The 23,002-nt window shown below is 44.5% G+C and overlaps 1 protein-coding gene and 1 pseudogene across 7 annotated transcripts in view; both read right to left on the minus strand.

Moving 5' to 3' along the window:
- Dtnb (dystrobrevin beta) overlaps positions 1-23,002 on the minus strand; it is a 182,391-nt gene that overhangs the window by 105,675 nt on the left and 53,714 nt on the right. For all 7 annotated transcript variants that reach the window (XR_008722336.1, XR_008722334.1, XR_008722333.1 and 4 more), the window contains exon 7: positions 21,796-21,962. Coding sequence is in view for 2 of the 7 variants with exons in the window: in XM_055626281.1 (XP_055482256.1) it covers positions 21,796-21,962 (167 nt within the window). In the remaining 5 variants the exon portion in view is untranslated. The remainder of the gene's footprint in view (positions 1-21,795; positions 21,963-23,002) is intronic.
- Positions 8,493-9,106, minus strand: LOC129690607 (60S ribosomal protein L13a-like; annotated as a pseudogene).

A 23,002-nucleotide genomic window follows, 5' to 3' on the forward strand; every position in this document is an offset into this window, starting at 1 on the left:
CTATCTATCTATCTATCTATCTATCTATCTATCTATCTATCTATCTATCTATCTATCTGGCTGGGTTTCTCTGTGTAGCCTTGGCTGTCCTGGACTTGCTCTGAAGACCAAGCTGGCCTCTAACTCACATTGACCCACCTGCCTCTGCCTCCCTTAGTGCTGGGATTAAAGGTGTGTGCCGCTGTGCCCAGCTACTTCTTTAATATGTTAAAATATTAACATAATGTTTTCTGAAGTTCTTGATCTGTTAGTTTCCTGTTTTTAGGTGCTAGTTCTCCTTCAGGATTTGTCCTGTGACTGGGTTTTCCCGTTAGCAGGGCCTGTGCTCTGTCCTGAAGCCACACAGAGTCTGAGCTATTAGGCAATGCTGCCATGAAGAGATTTTGGGGGGAGGAGGCTATGTCCAATAAGAACGCCCCTGGGCGTAGTGCTATGTGACAGAATTTTAAAGGAAATGTGCTGTTTCTGTACTGACCGATGTGATGGCATCTGGAGACACATATTTTTATTACATGTGAGAAACTCATTTTAAATTTAAATTTTAACTTAAAATTAAATAGCCACACATGTCTAATGACTACCATACTGGAATGTGCAGTTTCATTTCTCTTGATTAAATGCTTGCATTACTTTTAATTTATTTTTCTTTTTGAGACAGAATCTTCCTACATAACTCTGACTGGCCTGGAACTTGCTATGTAACCCAAGCTGGCCTCGATCTCACAAAGATCCACCCTACTCTCTCCCCCAAGTGCTAGAATTAAGGGCATGACTATATAACCTGTTGGTTAAAAGTTATACCGGATATTTCAACTTAGCAAACACAGCTTCAGGTTTTCAGTGCTCCAACCTCTGGGGAGCAGAGTTTCTTTTTCTAGTTCCCATTTTTTTAAGGAGTTGAGGATCTGAGTTCAGTTCCCAGCACCCACGTGGAGGTTCACACAGGCATACACACATACACATAAATAAAGAAATCTTGTCATGGTTCCTTGTCTTGCAGTTGCCTCACTTGTAGTCTTGGTCACCATTAGCCCCTGCTGGTGTCCTTGGGCTGAGTCCTGAGCACGCAGCTCCAGAGCCCTCAGCAGTAAGGACCTACACCCAGGAATGCAAGCTCCTGCTTCCTGCAGCTTCTTGTTGACCTCTTTTCACTGGAAGATGTCAAATGATTCTTGGTGTAAAATGTTCCCTTTCTTGTTGTTAATCACGAAGGACTTTTATTATTAACATAGCATAATATTTTATCATTTTGGTGGTCTGGATCCAGATGAATGAAAATATCAAGGTGTGCTTGGCTAACCATCCATGCACTGGGCCTATTGGATCTTGTAAATATCACCCCTCAGCCTTCCCTTTAGCCACTTGCTGAGATTCTTATTAGATGGAACTTCTTGGTACACCCCCGGGCCTTAATTTTTTTATCCAATGTGAGACAATTGCAGACATTTTCTCACCTAGTGCTCAGCTCATGCATTCACTCTTCACTGTGAACACTGCTGATCAGCCCATCACTGAATTTCTTTTCCTTTTCCTTTTTTCCCACTATTACTATTATTGGTGGTGGTGGTAGTGGGTCTTTGAGACGGGGTTTCTCTGTGTCTCCTTGGCTGTCCTGGAACTCACTCTGTAGATCAGACTGTTCTCTAACTCACAGAGATCCACCTGCCTCTGCCTCTTGAGTGCTAGGATTAAAGGTGTGCGCTGCTACACTTGGCTCTGATTTTTTTTCCCCTTTGACAGGCTAAACTTGAGGGCTGGAGAGATGGCTTAGTGGTTATTAACACTGGTGGCTCTTCCAGAGGACCCAGGTTCTATTCCTACACCCACACGATAGCTGAAAGTACCTGTAACTCCAGCTCCAGTGAATCTGATACCCTCTTCCAGCCTCCCCTGACACCAGCTACACATGGTGCACAGTTATACATGCAGACAAAACATTCACACACATAAAGAGAGATATAAAGTCTTTGAAAGTTTAATTATTTTTAGGAGAAAAACTGCTCTTATCTCTCAAAGGACTAAATGTACTTTTTGGAGAGGTGGGGTGGGTTAGTGCATAGAGGCACTTTTACCCAGACTGACCACCTGAGCTCACTCCCACAGTGTGGTAGGAAAGAAATGACTCCTGGAGTTGTGCATATACACACACAGGCACACACACACGGATGACACAGATAGACAGACAGACAGACATATACATTCACACACACTTTCAGATATTGTTTTACTTATTCTATTAATTCTATATCTGAAATAAATGATATTACCTTCTCCACATGGCTGTGTGCCCCTCCTTATGAGTGATTTTGATCTAAGTGCTAAACTTTGTAGCCAGAGCTTCCTGCTCAGGCGGTCTCACTCTGCTGTAATGCCTTCTTGGGGCTGAAGCGTAGGTGCTGTTCTCAGTGAGCATGCAGGAGGGACAGAAGGTAGGTCCTCATGGAAAAGGCTGTGGTCTCCTAAACAAGAGACTTCTCTCCCAGGCACTACAAACACATGGAACACCGCCCTGTCTCTCCATCCCATGCTCCTATACTCACTACACCCGTGAGAGATGCCTCTATGGCCATACACAGTGCCAAAGTGGCTTTATCGCTTGTCTTGAGCCCCTTGTACCCAAACTGCAACCAACTATTTCCAAGTGGAAAGTCTCCAGTGTTGCAGCAGTGGCGGCGGCGGCGGCGGCGGCGACTGCGGCGGCAGCAGCAGTTCCTTGCTCTGTACCATGGTTTTCATCTGCGTCCAGATACCATCAGCTTTTCACAGATATTCTGCAGGTAAGGTTTGCCTTCCTTTTTCCTGGTTAGTAGGCTTGCGCATGCCTTTTTCAGATCCTGATTTATCAGATCTAAGTGTCTGGGATAAAACGGAAAGGCTACAAGGTATGTTCTCAGTCACCATCTTGAGATGGGAACCTCATATAAAAATAGACATTTTTTAAAAAGTTTGCTCTTAAACAGTAAAAATCAGAATTGCTAAGCTCTAGCTTCACTCAACTAATAAAGCTATAATTTTTAATGACTTATGTATGAGAGAAATGTAATTCGTGTAATTTTGTTAATCTTCTGAGATTTAAGAGTGTTAGCTCCCTGACAAGAAAATATGACTAAAGAATTAAATATAATTGGTTCACATACAGCTTTTGAAACATGTCTATACAAATTACAAAACCCGTTTCCCTACAACAGAAGCCACTGCCGTCCCACCTGCTCCCACAGCCGAGGCTCAAGAAGAGCTGCGTGTCCCCTACTGCCCAGCAACACCCTTCAAGTTTCCCTTTCAGAAAAGAAAGGGTGAAAAACTTGCTGGAACTCGGCATCCACAGAAACATTCCCATGCAGCCACACGAGCCAAGGCAGCACTCACTCCCGGTCAGGACATCCCTGGGCTGAGAGGGTGCTGAGGGTGCTGCATTAAACACTGCCCTTTTAAGACTGAAGAAGTTGTGAATGCATACAGGCAAAGCTTGGGGCCAGGGTTCTCCTGAATGAGTCGTCACATCAATGTGACATGAATGAGAAGTCCTGAACTGATCCCTGCAATGTCTTGAGTGGGGGCTGGCATCCAGCAGCACACCGGGTAAGCACAGCCCAACTACTGCAGCACCCCATAACACAACACTTTGGATTTACAGACAGAATTTCTTTTCTCTGTGTAAAAAAAATTGTAAGCAAAGAGAATACAGATTTATTAAGGAAAAAAAAAAGAAGTCCTGTAAGTGAGAGGGGCTCCAAAGGAGGAACTGCCCTTGCTGTAGTTTAACTGATAGTTCATATTCTCATTTCTTTTGTTGCTGTAAAGGAGAATTTAAGATACTATATTAGGAGGCTGAGAAGCTAGGTAAGTGGATAAAAGAGACTGCCATACAAACATGAGGCTCTGAGTTCAGTACTGAAGGAGTGGGGCAGGGAGACAAGAAAACAGAAAACCCAATGGAGTCACTGGCCGGCCAGCCTAGGAAGGACATATATCAGTGAGCTTCATGTTCAGTGAGAGACGCTGTCTCAAGTGCGTGATACAGCAGGACATGTGACATACTTCTCTGGCTTCCACGTGCTCGTGTGTGGGTACACACATACCACAAAAGCATCATGGGAACATGTGAGCAAACAGTGAAGTAATACGGCCTCATCACACTAAACAATTTTACTACTGAAAATGCTCAGGGAGTCCATTCCTAAATGCATTCACTACAAAATTGTACACATCACATATGAAGATAAAAAAGAACCACTAATGTTATATTTGGAAAAGAAGAAGAGAAGGTTGAATGCCCATTAGCAAGGGAGCAAGCAAGAGCTGGTATATTTGCAGAACTGAATTCTAGACGGCACTGAAAATTAACAGCCAGCTAGGGTGGCACATGCCTGTAATCTCAGCACTTAGGAAGTAGAGACAGGAGGGCTATTACACATTCCAGGCCAGCCTGCTCTACAGAGTGAGATCTTGTTTCAAAAATAAAATAAAAAAAAATTTTTTTTAAGGTAGGAGACATAGGCTGGGAAGATGGCTCAGCAGATAAAATCACTTGCTATGCAAATCTAATAGAGTTCAATGTCCAGACCCCGTGGCAGATAGAGAGGAACAGTATCTGAAAACTGTCCTCTGGCCTCTTTTCAGACACAGGCCATGGTACAAATGAGGGCTGAAGGGATGCTCAGTCAGTAGATTAGATGCTCAGAGAGTGGGGAAGGCGGGGAGGGGACCCCGGGGGCTTACCAGTCTAGCCTGATGACTCCGAGACCAGTAATGGGTCCTATTTCAAAGGAGAGAGATGGTGTTCCTAAGAACGACACCCTGGGCTGTCCTCTGCCACATGCACCCACACACATGTGCACGCCCACACATGTGCATCAAATGGTGCAACATAGTATTCAAATAGTGTAACTTAATAAACAGAGTTTCCCCTCGCCTATTATTCTAGACGGGCTCTAGACAGGTGGGGTCGAGGAGTGCCCCTCAGTGTCAGAGCACTTGTCTAGAAAGCACTAGGAAGGAGGTTTAATCCCCCCTCTCTCTCAAACACACACACACATACTATATTACATACCTCTTTTCACAGCTCTACATATAAATCCAGTTTGATGACAGACTACCACACAGGATTCCACATTATTTACATGTTAAGAGTAAAAAAATTTAAGAAATTATTTTTATGTGTACGTGTGGTTTGCCTGCACTTCTACCCACGCACCACATGGCTGCCTGGTGCATTAAATCTCTGGTGCTGGAGTTACAGATGGTTGTGAACTGCTATGTGGGTGCTGGGAATCAAAAGAGTGTCCAGTGCTCCTAACCCCGAGCTAGCTCTCCAGCCCCCATAGTAAACACAACCATTTCACTACTGATTGAAATTATTACTCCTTTCTTTTAGCTATTCTAAATTATGCTGATGACAACCTCATTAAAAAATTCTAGTAAGTTTGGTGAACCTGTGATTTTGGGGAAACTCTTACATGGAACGTTGCTGGGTACAAGGTTATATACAATTTAAGATTTGTCCTTTAGACTTAACATGTTGTTTACACCCTATACCAGAATCCTGAAAGCTTCTCTTCTCGATCTGCTGCCAATCCTGGACATTCCTAATATCTTGCATCCTTCTGCAAGTGGGTTGGTATAACATGAACATTCTAATGACCACAAATCATTTAAAACTGGAACAAGTGAGAAACCCTAAACTTTCCTAGTGTTTTTAATCAGCACTGAGAGGGGTGCCAGGTAATTAGTTTGTGAAGGCTGATACCATAACATGCTAAAGACTACTGGTCCTGACAGGATATGTAGATAAATTAACGGACAATAAGAGATGATCCTAATGATACATACTTGGAAAAGTTATTCTGTGTGCTATGGGCAAACCATGAAGGGACGGCCATCAGCCTAGGCAAGCAGGAAAAGAAGCAATCACTAAGTTAATTTTTATAGGATGCAGAGAATTTGGTAAAGAAAAGCTGGAAAGATAGGGAAGAGAGGAGATGAAGGTAGCTAGGACACCAGATTCAAAAACATAAAAGAAAATACAGTATGCCAGGCAAATACAAATAGTTTCATACTGTCGTACTGCTGACTGTGAGTAAAAGAAATAAAATTCCCAGACCAAAGACACAACTGTAAAAGCTTTCAAAACATCAGACTGTGGTAAACTTGTTTTGGAAAGTGCGCTAGCCAATGCTGAGCAGACAGCTGCCTGGCTTTCATGTGCACTCACAGAATGCATGGTGGAAAAATGAGGCCAAGTGAAATCAGGACTTTCTGGACTGACAAGCAACAGGTACAGGTAGCTGAAACAGAGGCCGCAGGGTCACAGTCCTGAGGAAGCACAATCCCAAGCAGCACTGTCCCAAGAAAGGAAGGCCAAGGCTGGGGTCCGGAACGCGAGGAAGATCTTTATGCTTCTGTGCCTGGTCCTTGCCCCCTCAGCACTAGTGAACCAAGTCCAGGGCACAAGACTCTCCGCCAGCACAGCTGCCCGCTGTCTGCCTATACCAGACTGCCACAAACACTGTACTGGGTCTAACGGGAGCACAGCCTGCAGTAAACTGACACCACACACAGTGCACTGTAAGTCAGCAAGTGAAGACCATCTCTACTGCTTAGCACCCCTCTGACAAGGTGCCTGTCAAACATGTCCGAACATGAGAAATTTGGGGGCACTTGTTTGAAAAACAAAACAGACACCCCTGCTTCAACCCAGAGCCACTAAGTGAGGATTCCCAGGGGTGGGGCCTGCATATTTAATGAGCAGTCCTAGGGATCCATTGTGGAGAAGGTTGGGAAACAGTGCTTTAGAAATTCTTGCTACCAAGTTAGATATGTAACTATCTGAAAGAGATGCAGCCACCGCTTCCTAGAAGCGAGTATAATTACCTCCTACAAGTCCAAAAAATGAATGGAAAAATGATTAGAACTGCTTATGAATGGAAGAGCAGGTAAGACTTTGAGAGGGAAAAACCCATAAGGTCAGTGACTAGGGCAGTCAGAACCTACATAAGAAACACACAGCCCTGGAATTAAGAACTGGAAAATTTATCAGTGTCAGGCATCTAAAACCTGGATCTATGGAAGAGCTTTGGTGGAGAAAGAACAAGAAGAGAAAAGGGCTCAGGAGACAACACTGGAGGAGACAGTGTCAACTCTACTGAAGGTGAGCCAAAGGTCTCATGAATAAATGACATGTGGGTGCTTTTATAATTGGACACTAAGCGAAGATGGACAGACAACAAATTGGGCATTAAAAGGAAATCATACGGAGAGCACCCAGTTACTGATTTATTTGAGAATCTCCCCTACATCTGTGTATACGGGTCTTCAGAAGTTCTAAGTAGACAGCAGCAACCACTGGTGGACTTGAGAAAACGCAGACAATAAGACAGTTCACACGGCTGAGTCATAAGGGAACGCTGGGCTCTCACACATGGAAGAGGGTATACACCCTCCAGCCTGGCTCTGGTGGCCACCTGTAGGAATCAAAGAAGATCCTGTGTTGCAGAAAGGCTGTGGGTGAGTGATGACAGCAGGAGGAAACTGCTCATTTGAAGGACGGCTTGGTTTCGGCTCCACTTCCCTGCAGACTTTGCCATCTCTTTGCTCTAAGAACAACCCCCACACAGTTGGGAGGAGGGTCCTCCATTGTTCTATAAACTACGGTTCACTCCTTTCCTTGAGAAGCACCATCTTTTCAAACAGCTGGATCCATGGTAAATGTTTCGCTTTCAAACTCAGCACTTTTGCAGCTGTAACTAACTGGATTTAAGAATAAATAGTGATGCCAAATACCACAGCAGCGTTGGGCAATGTTCAGAAACTGACAAAAATGGTATTTAAAACATCTCAAGCTGATAACTGTGGCCAGGGTATCTCCAGCCTCAGACGGTATTAGAAAGCTCAAAGTTCTAAATGAGGGTTATTAGCCAATGAGACAGTCTCAGCTCTGTCCATTCTTTTATTTGACCCCCTTTCCTACAAATCCTCAGTCTCCAAACCCTCCTACTGGGGTGCAGATGTAAAGTGGACATATTTAGAATTAGAACTGCTAGATCACATAGCCATTGTATTCACCACCCCAAGGACTGTTTTAGTTACTGTTCTATTGCTGTGAGGAGACACCATGGCCAAGGCAACTTATTGAAGAAAACATTGGATTAGGGTTATTGGTCCATTGTCATCATGGAGGATGTGGGCAGGCAGGTGTGGTGCTGGAGAAGTAGCAGAGGCAGTGCACGGACCTGAGCAGTGTCATCCCAACCCAGGTGCAGGGCCCCAGCCTCACAGTGCAGAATATGGCACTGGGTCAGATGGACAGGCAGCCCTGCTACTCTTTTCATTTCAAACACTGAAGCCCAAGTAATTCCGTGGTTACCACTTTAATAAAACTTAGCAAGAGCTGTCTAAAGGTATCTTCTACTTGTGGGAGCAGTGACCAAGGCACAACTTCCCTAATGGAGGAAGTACAGGCCAGGCAGGCATGAGGCAGAAAGTCTTTACTGAGCTCACACCAGGAGTCCACTGGTCTCCAGAACCTCTGTGAACTTGCTGATTTTGATCTCCATGTTCTTTTCTCCCTGTTTCTGTAGCTGCAAGAGCTGCTTGTTCTTCTGATAGTGGATCTTGGCCTTTTCCTTCCGTTTCTCCTCAAGAGGGGCTGTCACTGCCTGGTACTTCTACCCAACCTCATGAGCCAGACGTCCCAGGTAAGCAAACTTTCTGGTAGGCTTCAGTGGCATAACCTTGAGGGCAGTAGGAACCACCATCTGCTTTCTCTTTTCATAGGGTAGAGGGATCCATCCAAACCTTGAGGCGTTCCAGGGCAGTCTGGCCTCTCTTGGTCTTGTGTGGCAGCATGCATCGCACAGTGTGCTAAATAATTGCGGCTCAGTCCTCAGAAATGGTAGAGGCCTCCAGAGGGGTAGGTGTTCATCTGCTTCCAGAGAAAGGCCAAATACTTTAACTTGTTTCTGTAGAAATTTCCAGAAACGTTGATGCCTTCACAGTCTACAACCACCACCTTCTGGCCCAGTAGTGCCTGCTTGGCCACAGTAGCGACCAGGTGGCTCAGAATATGGCCTTGGCCATCCAGCACTGGAACCTGCCCCTCCTCCGCCATCTTTGGCAGCTGCCTGGGAAAAGTCGATTTTTTTTAAAGTTTTGATGAAGTCCAGTATATCCACTCTTCCTTTGCCAACTGTGTTTTTGCTGTCATATGCTGTCTAACTGAAAGTCATGAGGAACTTGCACCTGTTTTCTTCACAGTGTTTTAGCTCTCATACTTAGGCCACTGATCTACTTAGTGTGTGTGTGCTGTGTGCCAGGGTGTAAAGCAGACAGCAGTGGCGAACACCGGCATCCTCCTCTATCTTTCTGCGTCTTATTCCTTGAGACAGGAGCTCTCAGGGAGCCCAGAGTCCACAAGTTTTGGGGAAGGTTAGCAGCCAGCAAGCTGTATCAACCATCCTACCTCAGCCTCATTCCCCTCAAGTGAAAGGGGATGGGGGTGGGGCGCTAAAAGGTATGCATGGCCGAAGTGGTCTGTTTTTGTTTTAATGTGGGTACTGAGATCTGAACTCAGTTCCTCATGCTTGCACAGGAAGCTCTCTTTCTCACTGAGCCATCATCTGTGATCTACTGTAAGTCAACTTTGTATTTTCTGTAGAGGAGGGGTCCACCTCCTTCTCCTGAGTGTGAACACAGGCTTGCCACAGCCCTCCATGTCTGAACTGACTACTATATTAACTGTATTCACTACAGTAAATGGTGTCCTTGTGGGAAAATAAAGAGTGAACGCAGAGGTTCCCTCCCAGATGCTTAACTCTACCCCACTAATCCATGTGTCCATCTTCATGCCAGTGCTATTCTGTCCCTTTATTGCTGCGTAAGTAAGTAGGTTTTGAAATCTGGAAGTTGTTGGCCTATCAGCTTTGTTTGGAAATTTGGAAGGGGCCTTCTGCATTTCCATATAAGTGTTAAGATCAGCTTAAGGAGCCACACAAGCATGCAGCTGAGGCTCTCAGCCGGACGGCAGTGATCTGTGGAACATCTCAGGGAGTGCCGCTCTCTGAACCCATGCTGCTCTCCTGACCCACGTCCTCCTGCTTCCTTTATTCTTCTCTCAGTGATATTTTATGATGTGTCGTAAAAGCCTACTATTTCCTTGGTTAAATTTATTCCTATTTTGCACTTTTTGGTTCCTTTTTCTTGTGTAATTACACCCCCTGGGGGTGGGGGGAACCTTAATTATGATGTTGAATAAATGTATCGAAGTGGACATTCTTGTCTCATTCCTGATCTTACAAAAAAGTGTCCAGTCTTTCCCCATCATGCATGATGCTTGCTCTGGGTCTGGTAGGAAAGTGTCCAGCCTTTCCCCATCATGCATGAGGCTCACTGTGAGGCTGACAGGCTGGAGAAGCTCCCTTCAACTCTCCTCAAGCACTTTTGGTTGGCTCCTCCCCATCCCTGTTTGGAGACAGGGGCTCACACAGTGTAAGCTAGCCTTTAACTTGCTATGCAGTCAAGGGTGATCTTGATCTTCTAATCCTCCTGCCTCTACCACCTAAGTGCTAGCGTTGCAGTCATGTCGCTGTGCTCAGTTTATGCAGTTCTAGAAACTGAACTCGGGGACGCCTGCAGGCTGGCAAGCACTATACACTCTCTAGCTATGTCCCAGCCCACAATGTTTCTCTATTAATCATAAAAAGATATCAAGTTTTGCCAAATTCCCTTTTTACATTTATTAAGAAAATCATGACGTTTTGTACTTTATTCCATTAACAGCGATTTATTTTCATATTAATATTGATTTTATTGAATTTTTCATATTAACTCAATCTGCAAGCCTGTAGCAATTCTCACTTGGTTATACAATATAGAATTTTATGTTCACTTCACTGTGGCAATATTTTACTAAGGTATTTTGCAAGTTAGTCTATTTTTTGCTTTTAATACTTACTTTAGTTTTGGTATCATTTAAACTCTTATAAAATGAGTTTGGAAGAGTTTTGGTCTCATCTATTTTAGAAAATATGTAAATCATTGTTAATAATTATTTAAATCTCTAACAGAACTCACCAACAAAACATTGAGGCCTGATTAGTTAGTCTTGTCCCCCACCTGCCTCCAGGGTCTCATGCAAACCAGGGCTGGCCTGGAAACCGCCATGTACCTGAAGCTGGCCTTGAAGTTCTGATCCTTCTGCCTTAACCTCCCAAGTACCTCACAATCTTTATGAGAAAGACTCTGATAACTAATCTCTATCCTTGTTACTCCTGCTCAGATTCTCTGTTCTGAGTGAGGACTTAGCTCAGTCCTACGTTGCTGGGATTGGAGATGGTAGCTGGCAGGAACCAGGGTCTGAACCAATGCAGCAGCTTGCTGGTGGCCCTTTCTTATACTCATCTTCTCGTCACATCACATTCTATTGCTCTACAAAGAACCACACTTGATAGTGTCATTGTTCCTTATTTTAGAACTTATGGTTTTTGCTGTTTGTTTTCACCTCTTCTCTTTTCAATGGAAACTCCATGAAGGCAAATCTTTCAGCTCACCCTAGGAAAAGCCCGGCATGTACAACAGTGTCAACTAAGAAACAGGTACCTAGTAAGACTCTACTGAATATGAACTCATGAGCAAACCTAGAAGCAGAACATGAACGGAGAGCCATCTCAAGGCTTTTCTCTCTGAAGCAGGAAATGGTGTGCTAAAAGGGAGGAGACTGCTTACAACCTGGGGACTTCTTCAACTGATGGCTTCACAGAAAGGAGAAAGATGGTCTGAGAAGTGACGGCATCCAGTGCTAAGAGGCACTTAGGAGTGATGATGAATGTACAGCCCCACTAATCTACACTATTACATGGCTTTCTTAGAGAAAAGTGACTAATTATCCAGGACGTTCACTGGCAGAAGGGATGGATTTTTTAAAATAGTCACATACCAGCCCTGGGGAGATAGCTCAGTCAGTAAAATGTCTGCCATGCAAACCTAAGCACCTGAGTTTTAGCTCCAGAGCCAGAAAATAAAAAGTTAAGCACCACAGCACATACATGCAATCCCAGCCTGAGGAAGGCAAAGACCAGTGGGTCCCTGAGGCTTGCTGCCAGTTGGCACAGCCTTGTCAGTAAGTTTCAGGACAGTGACTCCACCCCATAAAACAAGGCGGACAGCACCTGAGGAATGACACTCAGGGGTGACCCCCAGCCTCTACATGCACATGTGTGCATTCCCAGTAAAATACACAAATGTTCACATATCCACAAAGTTACAGTAAGATACACAGATGTTCATATATACAGTTATACAGTAAGATACACAGATGTTCACATATCCACAAAGTTACAGTAAGATACACAGATGTTCACATATACAAAGGAATTAATGACACAAGAACGTGAATGTCTAAAGTGAACAAGGAGAGAAGTGAACGTACTGACAAACACTGGATGCACAGTGTGGTTAATGGGTCTGAGACAAGAGGGAGATTAGAGGATGACCTTAGTGAAATCAGAGAAATGAATCGGGAATGATAACAGGTTGTCAAAAGAGAACTGCTAAATCAGTGACTCAGGAAGCAGGCTAGATGGGGCAAAACGTCCAGCATAATTGTGGGGCAGATGTTTGAGGCTCAGTGGAGGAGATCATCGGGGCTGGAGAAGTTCAGAGACTGCACAGCCAAGGATTTAAAAGGCTTAACTCCACAGACAGTAAAATTACCAGAGAGAGAACAACGATGTGGAACCAATCCCCTGGAGCGAAGGGGCATGACCAGAAAGTCAGAAATAACTGCACTTAGAAGAGGGGAGCAAATCTGACATGTGCCTCAGAGTAGCATCTTGATTTTTTCTAAGATTCTGTGTTAATTAAGAGATTCCAGGTATAATACTCTAGAAGCAATAAATTGAAATGGGAGGAAAAAATCACCAGAGTGACCAACGTGAGGAGAATTAGAAATTCGTCTCAATGCTCACTCTCGTGTAGCCACTCCCCTTGACCATGGGTAGAACTGTGAATACGCCAAAGTAGCGGTCCTTTATATTACATAACACTACATGGCAAAAGGCAGTGCACCCCAAACAGTAGGAGAGGAAATCACAGAGATGTGCTGACTTGGTCTTGGAGGCAGTGAATGTCCTTGCTGTAAATGGCCTATGTAAGCTTCAAGGCAAAAGACTGTAGGTGGGCTACGAACAGGAAAGCTGAGACCAGAGCTACAAAGAACTGTATCTTGCCAACAACCACTGGGTTGGCAAGATTCCCCCAGCCCTCAAGCCTGAGATCGTGACGGCACTTGAGCCATGGCTGACACCTTATGTCAGCTCAGAGGGGTCTGGAGGTGAGAATCCAGCCATACTGTGCCAGGACTTCTGACCAAATCTGCAGTGCCTTGTCACACAGCGACAGAACGCTGAAACAGTGCGCTCAGGCCCCAGTTTACCGGCAGTACTCCTGGATGGGGGCTGTGGCTGCTACTGATTAGCACCCCTTCTTTCACTCTCAGCTGAGTCCAGTGTACAGGATAAGTCACAGGGCCACCTTAACAAAGACTTGACCTGTCTCCTAAATGCTCAAGTGGGTGTAAACAATAACTGGCAAGCCAGCAGGAGCAATAGGGGAAGTAGGGCTCTTACAGGGTGCCAAGTTTCCATTCAGATGAAGTAAAAGGAACTTCTGCAGGAGGTGGGGCTGAGGCAGCTTGCTGACTAAAGAGCTGGAGGCCTAGGGAGGCCTGAGAGCACAGCAGCAGTGTTGGTGTCCAGCAGAACACTGACATGGCAGCTTCCTTTACTGCTCCGACAACAGACACAGAGGTGGTTTCTAGGGGTCCCCGGGCACTAAGCAAAAAAAAAAAAAACAAACTGGATTTTGTAGATTTGGTTTTAGGTTTCTTCAGGTCTATGCCCCACTTCCTACTTGAGGGGATGCTATTTTATGCTTTTAAAAATATAGCCAGGGATGGAGAGAGATTAAGAGCACTTGTTGCTCCTGCAGAGGATCTAGGATCACAACTATCTATAACTAAACTTTCAGGGGACCTGACCCCTTCTGCTGAACACCACAGACATCAGATCAGGCATGCAAGTAGTACATATATGCAAGTACAACACTCATACACATGAAATAAAATCTATACACACGTTTCCATACCGTCCAGGCTGTGTATAGTGGTACATGCTTTTAACCTAGGGGATCTCTGCGAGCTTGAGGCCAGCCTGGTCTACATAGTGAATTCCAGAAAAAGAAAGGAAAGAAATAGAGAGAAAGAGACAGTTTAAACTGCTTCTGATAAATCTGCCTCCTCATATGATTAATGCTACAAAATTTATATATGAAGTGATCATTAATATTTTTAAAGCAGTAATTCTTGTTTAACATACTGTTAAGCAAAAAGGACTTCCATGTTTTGAAGGGGATAAGAATGTTCAGAGGTGCAGTCTGCCACCTGCTGGTTAGAAAGGTGAATTTTTCAGGTCACTCCCCTAGTTATGTAACTAAAATATTCTACAAGAACTGCATCGTAGTCTAAGAATGTTTGCATAAATTCTCCATCCTTCCTCAATCCCCTCTCCATCTAGAGTAACAAACTGGAAGCCAATCAGATTGACCCTGGTAAAGTGGAAACTAGGGTAGACTGAGATCTGGACGGAGCCAGGAAGGCAGTGGATGAGAAGTCTTTCTACAACTCCCTACATGTCCTCTATCCACACAGCCTTAGCTGGCCTGGGACTTACTATGTAGACTAGGCTTGCCCCTGCCTCTGTAGTGCTGTAAAGAACTCCTTAAAAGTAAAATTAGCATGAAAGCATGTACATCTCTGTGGTCACATTAACCAACATGAGGGAAGCCCTGCCTGAATGGAATGTTGGTGGGCTGTATTTCCCAAACAGAAACTGGCTAGAGATGAACTGCAACGAGCTCTCTCCCTAGCACAGGACTCACGTGCAAGCCCACCCTTCCACTAGCCTGCTTCTGGGGCTGAAGTCCAGTGTCTTCCCTTGTCCTGGGCTGACCTCAGTGACCTCAGTCCCAGCCCAGAGGATGTGGCAGAAGTACTGCTGCTCTCTCAAAAAGGCAAGGGCAGGCAGCTCTGCCCAGCACACCTGCACCACTTGCTCTCCAGATGCCTCTCCCACAGGCAAAGTCTCCTAAAACATGGTTGTCAAGTATGAGGGCCTCTTCAAGCACATGAAGGGGCCACACGTGGCTGGATTCTAATAAGCATTCCAGCTGTGATGGGCCTTCCAGACCTCCCAAAGAAGCAGTGGGCACGAGAGTGAAGAAGCCTCGGGTTCTTAAAGTGACATCCATGTACCTCGGCATCAGCCATCCCAATAAGGGACCCAGCAAGCATGCAGCAGAAATAGGCAACCCCTATACCCACAGTTCTCAACCTGTGGGTTGCGACCCACTTGGCAAATCTCTATCTCCAAAAATATTTACATTACGACTCATAACAGTAGCAAAATTACAGTGATCCTGTAACAACAAAAATAATTTTATGGTTGGTCACCACAACCTAAGAAACCGTACTGAAGCGTCACAGCTTTAGGAAGGTTGAGTAAAACTGCCCTATGCCTTGCCCAAACAACTCACACAGAATCATGGGTGTAACTGGATAGTTAGGGTGTTTTATGTCACTGAATTTTGTGTGTGTGATTTATTATACAACAGAATACTGCCAAATGTCACAGCACTGCAGCTCTAACGGCACGAACCAAGTACTTCAGAGAGGATGGCCTAATTCCCTTGCAAGCTGGACTATAAAACCTCCACTCCTTGCTTCTAGGTTGAGGGGCCTCTGCCCTTCACTGACTCCTCACCTTAACACACTCTTCAGTATGGTAGAGAAAGACGTGAAGAAGCCCATTCTCTTCTGCTTCCCTGGGGCAGCACTCAAGATCTACCCTGCCAGCAGGTGCACGAGGAGGGAAGTGCTCAATTCGGAGGCCACTTCCAAGTCCACTAGACCCTGTCGATCAAAATGTTTCCCTACAGCCTGCCATCAGCCTAACTCCAGGATGAAATTAACAGCGGAGTGCGACAGGGGGAGAACGGGGTGGGGCTGGTCTCAAAAAGAACTGTTTTCAGAAGTAGAGTCGGAACCAGGCACAGTACAAGCCTTCGCTCCCACCTTGAGGTGAAGGCAGAGGGCTAGGCTATCCAGGGAAACCCTGCAAAGAGGTGGGGAGACTGCTAGGAATAAATGTTCACTTCAAGAAATGTCTGTGTCTGCTGTCTTTGTCTTTCTCTCCCCCCCCCCCACCCTTTTTTTTCTAGACAGGGTCTCACTATGTAGCTCTGGCTATCCTGGAATTCACTCTGTAGACTTAGGCTGGCCTTGAATTCAGAGAGACCCACCGGCCTCTGCCTCCCAAGTGCTAGGATTACAGGCCTGTGCCAGTATGCTGGGCTGCCTTTCTTGGCCACTTTAATTAGGCTTTTGTTATACACATACACACACACACACACACACACACAGACACACACACACACACACACACACACACCTCCAAAGAAACTGTTCCTGTGCCAAATAATCCAAACATTAATGAATAAAGCATGTGACAGGAGTTGATTACTCATTCACTTAATGTTATACATTATTGCAATTTAAATCTATGCATTAAGCGTAAGTCTACCTCAGACTCAAACTACAGACTCGTGCCCAGGGGCCTACTCAACCACTCAGAAGACCTGACAATGGCCAACCAGAGCCTGGCTCACATCCTGGCAGCTCTCCCCCGACTCATGCTACTCAACCCCGCAGGCTCCCTTACTGCTCTGTGAATGAGCAGGGCGCTCCTGCTCCAGGGCCTTCAGTCTTATCACTCCTGCTCCTCCCCAACAGGGGAGTCTTTGCTCCTCTTTCCAAACAAGGCCCTGTGACTTCTGTACTCAGTCTCTAAACCCCTCACCCTATATCCTGATTCAGTATCTTCATTCCCTGTGCGTCCTAGGCAAGCTGGCAGAGGGTTTCCATCCATCCAGGCGCCAGCCTCCTTCTGTCAAGGACTCTTTCTTGCCTCACCTAGTTCCTTTAGAGGCATTTTCATTAGGCCAGTGGTTATTGGCAGGACAGGGTAAAGACAGTGAGGATAAAGAAGGCAGAACCTGCTTTAAGCTGCCTTGGCTAAGACGTAATATCCGCTGGTGAAAACTGGCCATAAGGACATATCTGATCGCAAGGAAGATGAGTTATGTAAATGAGTTACCTGCCCGGCTAGAAAGGAAAACTAGCTAGAAAGTGAGGACTATGATCACCAAGTGACCCAACACAGTTGACTCACAGCAGACACAGGAAAGGTCTACCGTCCACTTGGTCAGTGCAGCTAAGACCATGTGTATGGCACAGTCTTCCTCAGGACTGTAGGCGACTCCTGGGGATGCAGTCCTGACCTGCACCTTCTCCCACTCCCAAGATACAGCGGGGACAGAAACGGGAATTTCATGTTTGCTCTTTTTCCTTCTTTCAGGCTTCAGTTTCTTTGTTTTGACAAGGTATCAGGTAGACCAGACTGGCCTCATACTCATTATTCTACCTCCCAGTGCCGGGATTAGAGCATGGCACCAGCACATCTGGCTGTAAATCTCTTCTTTACCCCGTGGCCAAGTGTGCCGTGACACGCCCTCTTTTAAGGACACATCACCTTGATAATGCACTCATCACTGTCCCTTGCTGGCATCGGCACAAGTTCTGGGTTTTCTAACGTGACTGTCTAGCTCAAATAATCAAAGGCCTTTTCAGTCCAGGCTCGTGGATTCATTGCCAACACGATTCTCTCAGAAACACAGTGGGCCTTTGATCTACGTGTTTCCTCATTAGTTCTGTGTGCCAGAAACTACAGCTCTCTCCTGGACCTTACTTTCAAGACTAATTTATTTTTCACATGTCTTTCCCTTCCAGCCCTCAGGAGCCACCTAGAAAACACATAAAGCAAGGTCCCGACTTTGTCCAACAGGGTCACCTGGAAACTTTGAGAACCGTCTTCATACAGATTCCATGAGCCTCAACCTTACAAACAGAACTCTGCAGACAGCCCCTAAACCTTGTCTTTTCAACTTCGTATATCCACTATGCTTTGTAAATATTCCCAGTTCTCATCTCTTACTTGACAGGGCCCAAAGAGAGCCTCTTTCTCCTTATACTGCCCCAGTTGTCAGAACTTCCACTGCTTTGATCTTTGCTTACAAACCAGCCACTTCTCTCCTAAGCACTATCATACACTGGTGGCACGGTCACGCCACGATCCTTGCCCACACTTGGCTCCGTTGGTATGAGGCTCTTTCAAGTACTCCTAATGACAAACTGACCAATTTGGTCATAGCTGGATCACATGATCTGTCTTCCCCTCCATCATCTGACTCATCTGCTCACTGGTGTATTCCTATATGTTGGGCAACACCACCCACTTTTAAGTTCTATTAGTGATAGTACTATAAGAAAAATGAAAGCTTTAATCATTTAACACAAAGGCTTTCTCTGTTTGTTTGATCTGGTGTGTATGTGTGTGTGTCCATGTGTGCTGGAAATTGGACCCACTTGCAAATACCAGGCAAGTGCTCTATCACTGAACTACATCCCAGGCATTTTTACTTTTATTTGGAGACAGGCTCTTGCTAAGTTACTCATGGTAGCCTTGAAGCTCCAATCCCCTGCCTGAGCCTCAACAGCAATGGAAACACAGTTCTCATCATGGCCCTATCTCATGCCACTGGGTTGACACGTGCTCCTCTCTACCCCCACCATTCACGACAGGTCCAGTTTCCTGTTGTGTCACAGTTTAACTTTCTACTGGGTCCCAATGGAACCCTCTGAAGCGAAGAAACACAGGACAGAGGAGACACTACCATTAACTGTCACGGTGGAAAGAAAAATCACTGCCCCCATTCCACTGGTGAGAACTATTTACACGGCCCCACCCATGTGAAGTTGGAGAAAGAGGTGTGGAAAGCAGTCTGGATACCCAGCAGGCATAAGAAAACAGAGGCACCAGTAAGCCCTCGCAATCGCTTCATATTCTAAACCATTTTCAGGAGGGCAGGGATCTTTGGCTGGTTTGCTTGTGAAGGTATCCCTGTGCTGACTACGTAAGTAAGCACTCAAAACATCTTTTGAATGAATAAATGATGCTTGAACAGGAGAAATACTGGGTATAGTACCATAGAGCACTTTTGGGGGAATGAAAGTAAATTAAACAGACTGAGGTCTGAAATACTGAATTGTTACTTCTTTACTTAAACAAGGCATTAAACGGAGACTTTGGGAAAATAAAAACAATCTTACAAATACTGAAACATTCATATATCAAATCTACAGTGTAAATTCTTTGACAGTGTAAATTCTGCTGCTGAAAACATAGAATCATTCATTTAAAATATTAGCAGAGACACAGTGGGAAACATTCAAATAACTTAACATTAGACTGATGCTTGCAATATGGCTCGGCAGGAGAGCCCTTGCTTTCCATATATAAAGAATGCCCTAGGTTCAATCCACTGTTCACCAAAAGAAAATTAGGTGCCAGGCCTGGTGGCGCAAGTCTGTAATCCCAGGCCTCAAGGAGGCAGAGGCAAGTGGATCTCTAAGAGTTCAAAGCCAGACTGGTCTACAAAATAAGTCCAGGATGGCCAAGGCTACACAGAGAAAAAAAAAAAAAAAAAAGGAATCAAACACACACATGCTCTCTGCCAGTACATATGTGCCATTCCCAGGCATGCAATCCATCAAAGTTCAAAACTGACCTAGTTATGGTACCAGACGCAAAATTATATATGAGCTGAAAATCTTACCTTACTATAAAAAAGAGCAATTCATAAGTCAGAAAAAAACACAACAAAGATGAAGTAAAAATGAGAAATATTTAGAAAGAAAATCTTCACAGAGTATTATGAGAATCAAATAAGTAAAAATTTACTTATAGATTCTCCACCAATTTTGTTTCTTTATTATTGGAGAAAAAGGTCTTAACACAGATTGGCCTGAATTCACGGTAAACCTCCTACCTCGGCCTCCCAAGTACTGGTATTACAGACACAAATCACCATACCCAGCTTGTACTTTTCTGTATGTGTGCTATAACTCGGAGAAAAGTTCAAGAGTATATGAAAAGTGCTTTTGCAAATCATAAAGCAGTATTCTGTTACTGATTTTTTCTTTTCCTTTTTTTTTTGTTTTGTTTTGTTTTGTTTTTTCAAGACAAGGTTTCTCTGTGTAGCTCTGGCTATCCTAGACTCTCTTTGTAGACCACACTGACCTCCAGCTCACAGAGATCCCCCTGCCTCTACCTCCCTGAATGCTGGGATTACAAACTTATGCCACCTCACCCAACTCGCTGTTACTGCTCTTTAAATAAATGCAAAATCCTTACTTTTGAAAAGGTTATAAATTGGGTAAATGAGCAAGTTCAAACTAAGGAGTAAGAAGCTCTCTCCTCTCCACACCCTAACGCCAAGAACAAGTTCTCACGCCAGCAAAGAAATCACATGGAAAATGACTGCGCAACACCTGTGTCAGGGCAGGCAAGACTCTAAACTAAAAACTGCAGAAGAAACACGGGCTGATCATTTAGCATAATGGGCTATAGTGCTTTACCTGGAGGGGGAGGGGAATAACAATCACGTTACCTTTATTCAATAGCAATAAAAAAGAAATTACTTTAAACTAAAACACAGTACTGGAATGCACAACTACAGAATAGGATGTTCAGTGAAACACAGTTTCATGGTTAGCTCTAACTGAAACTCAACCCCATGAGACGCGTCTTTAACACACCATCACACGTTCTGACAGTACAGTCAAGTGTGTACGGGGGTTGATACTCTGTGTTTCCTTTTCTTTACCCCTTTAACTATTTCCTGATGTTGATTTTGTTATTTTTTTCTTGCCTGGATTTTAGGAAGAATGAAGAGGAGAGGAACGAAGAGGAGAAGTTATTAAGGCCTTCTAGTACCTGACGCCCAGTAGGTACTGGGGTGAGACCCTAGATCCTGAACCACACTTCTGGCCCTGCGTGGTCTTCTACCATTTAGTAAAGCAAGCAGCCAACAAAAACTAACAGTAAATCAAAAGATGTGAAGAAAAATACTTAATGAGATTCATATTACATGATCTATAAAAATCCCAGTAAGAGCAGACGTCAATCTTCACCCAAATGATGGTTTTTGTTTGTTTTGTTTTGTTTCAAGACAGGGTCTCACTATGTAGACCAGGCTGGCCTAGAACTCACTGCTTCTGACCCTCAGTGCTGGGGTTAAAGTACTGGTGGTGTTTTGGTACAACACCGTGCTTGGCTGACCACCACCCAAGTATTACTTAAGAGCTACTACAGAAGTTTAGAATAATAATGTAGCAATGATTACAAAATAGTCTTTTTCCAACCTAAGAGACACACATGTGTAACTCCTGTATTACATGCTGCTTTTCCTTTACTGTAAAAACATAATCAACTTGTGAAAAAAACTGGCTTGAAGACAGGGCCTTAAACCCAACTGAAGGCTCAAGGGAATAAACATAAGGAAGAAACCCTTTGTATAATTTTTCAAATCAGAAGGAACTTTCTTTTTACCTTGAAAAGGACTATATTAAATGCAGTTAACATTTGTACCTCCTAGAACATTTTAAAAGTATGCTTTTAAAACCCAGTGAAGAGGGACAAGACAGGGCAACCCGAGCATCCGTGGTGACATCAGATTTCATGACACCACATCCTACTGGGCAGGGCACCCTCGGGACACTAGACCAAGTACTATTACATGTGAGCCAAATAAATACTTGAGAGTACACAATCAAAGACAAGCATTAGTTACCCAGGAGGAATGCTCCTTCATCTGGTGCTGGTTGCTGTGAGGGCCACTGGCATGGCCACGCCAAAAGCAGTTCTGGCAGAGCTGGTAGTTGTGGCACTGCTGGCAGCGGTAGCGGAAGCCCATCATGCTCTCGCAGTGACAGTAGGAGCATTCCACAGGATGGAAGACTGGTGACCGGAAGGAAGTGGGGGGACAGAAGGAAGAAGACGAAATAATGTCAACTGAGGGCCAGAGTCGATAGCAAGAAAAACAAAATTTAATGTAATAACCAACGTGAAACGGACAGAACCAAAACCTCTAAATTGTCTGACTTCTGACGTTATAGTTATGAGAAATAACAAGTGCTGGCAAATGTGTGCTCGGAAGCCATCACTGGTACAGCTCCAACACCATCGGTATGGCCAATGTTTGTAGTCTTAGGTTAATAATAAATGAATTTCACAGTTTATTAACAGAAATTATCCAATGTGCTCTGGCAATTGTGGCCAAACAGGTACGTCTTTGTGACTTTCTTCTAGTCTCTTCTGAGCATGTTAAGAGCCAGTGCTCACAAAGTAGGAGGGTGAGCAGAAGGGGCAGTAAGAGCTACCCGGACAGGTCAACAGGAGAGGGGGTCCCTCACTGGGGCTGTTCAGAGACTGCTGAAAGGTTGCTTTTGTAAACTGCAACACACGCCAGCTACCTTCTTATGTGTATACATCCAGATTTATAAACCAACATGAAAAATACAACTTCAGCCTAAACAAATAAATATATGTATTCCAGGCTGGCTGTGAATGCAATATACAATGATGCTGGCCAGTTTCTGATACTCTTATATCTGCCCCCCAAGTACTGAGATTACAGGTATCTGCCTCCGTGTGTAGCTTGGCATTTATCCATAGCAATTCCAATGTACAGGAAGGACCCAAACCAAACAACTCCCCCAAGACCAGATACTCCATAATTTTACGATTTGTAGTAAGACATATACACCAATGTCAATGTGACAGATAAGCAGTTTTACTCCCTGACATTTCAAAGATCCCACTCTTTGTCTCTAAGAAGAAATAATATCACTGATCACGTAAGAACACAATCATAAATAACACATTCCATACAAAGCAATACTAAAATATTCCTATGGCTAATAGCACATCGTGATAAACGAGGCTCTTGTCACTCCTCATAGCAGATACAACATGGTTTATGAAAACTAATTGGACAT

This window comes from Psammomys obesus, unplaced genomic scaffold (assembly GCF_907164565.1).
Source record: "Psammomys obesus unplaced genomic scaffold, mPsaObe1.curated_primary_1811, whole genome shotgun sequence".
NCBI lineage: Eukaryota > Metazoa > Chordata > Mammalia > Rodentia > Muridae > Psammomys > Psammomys obesus.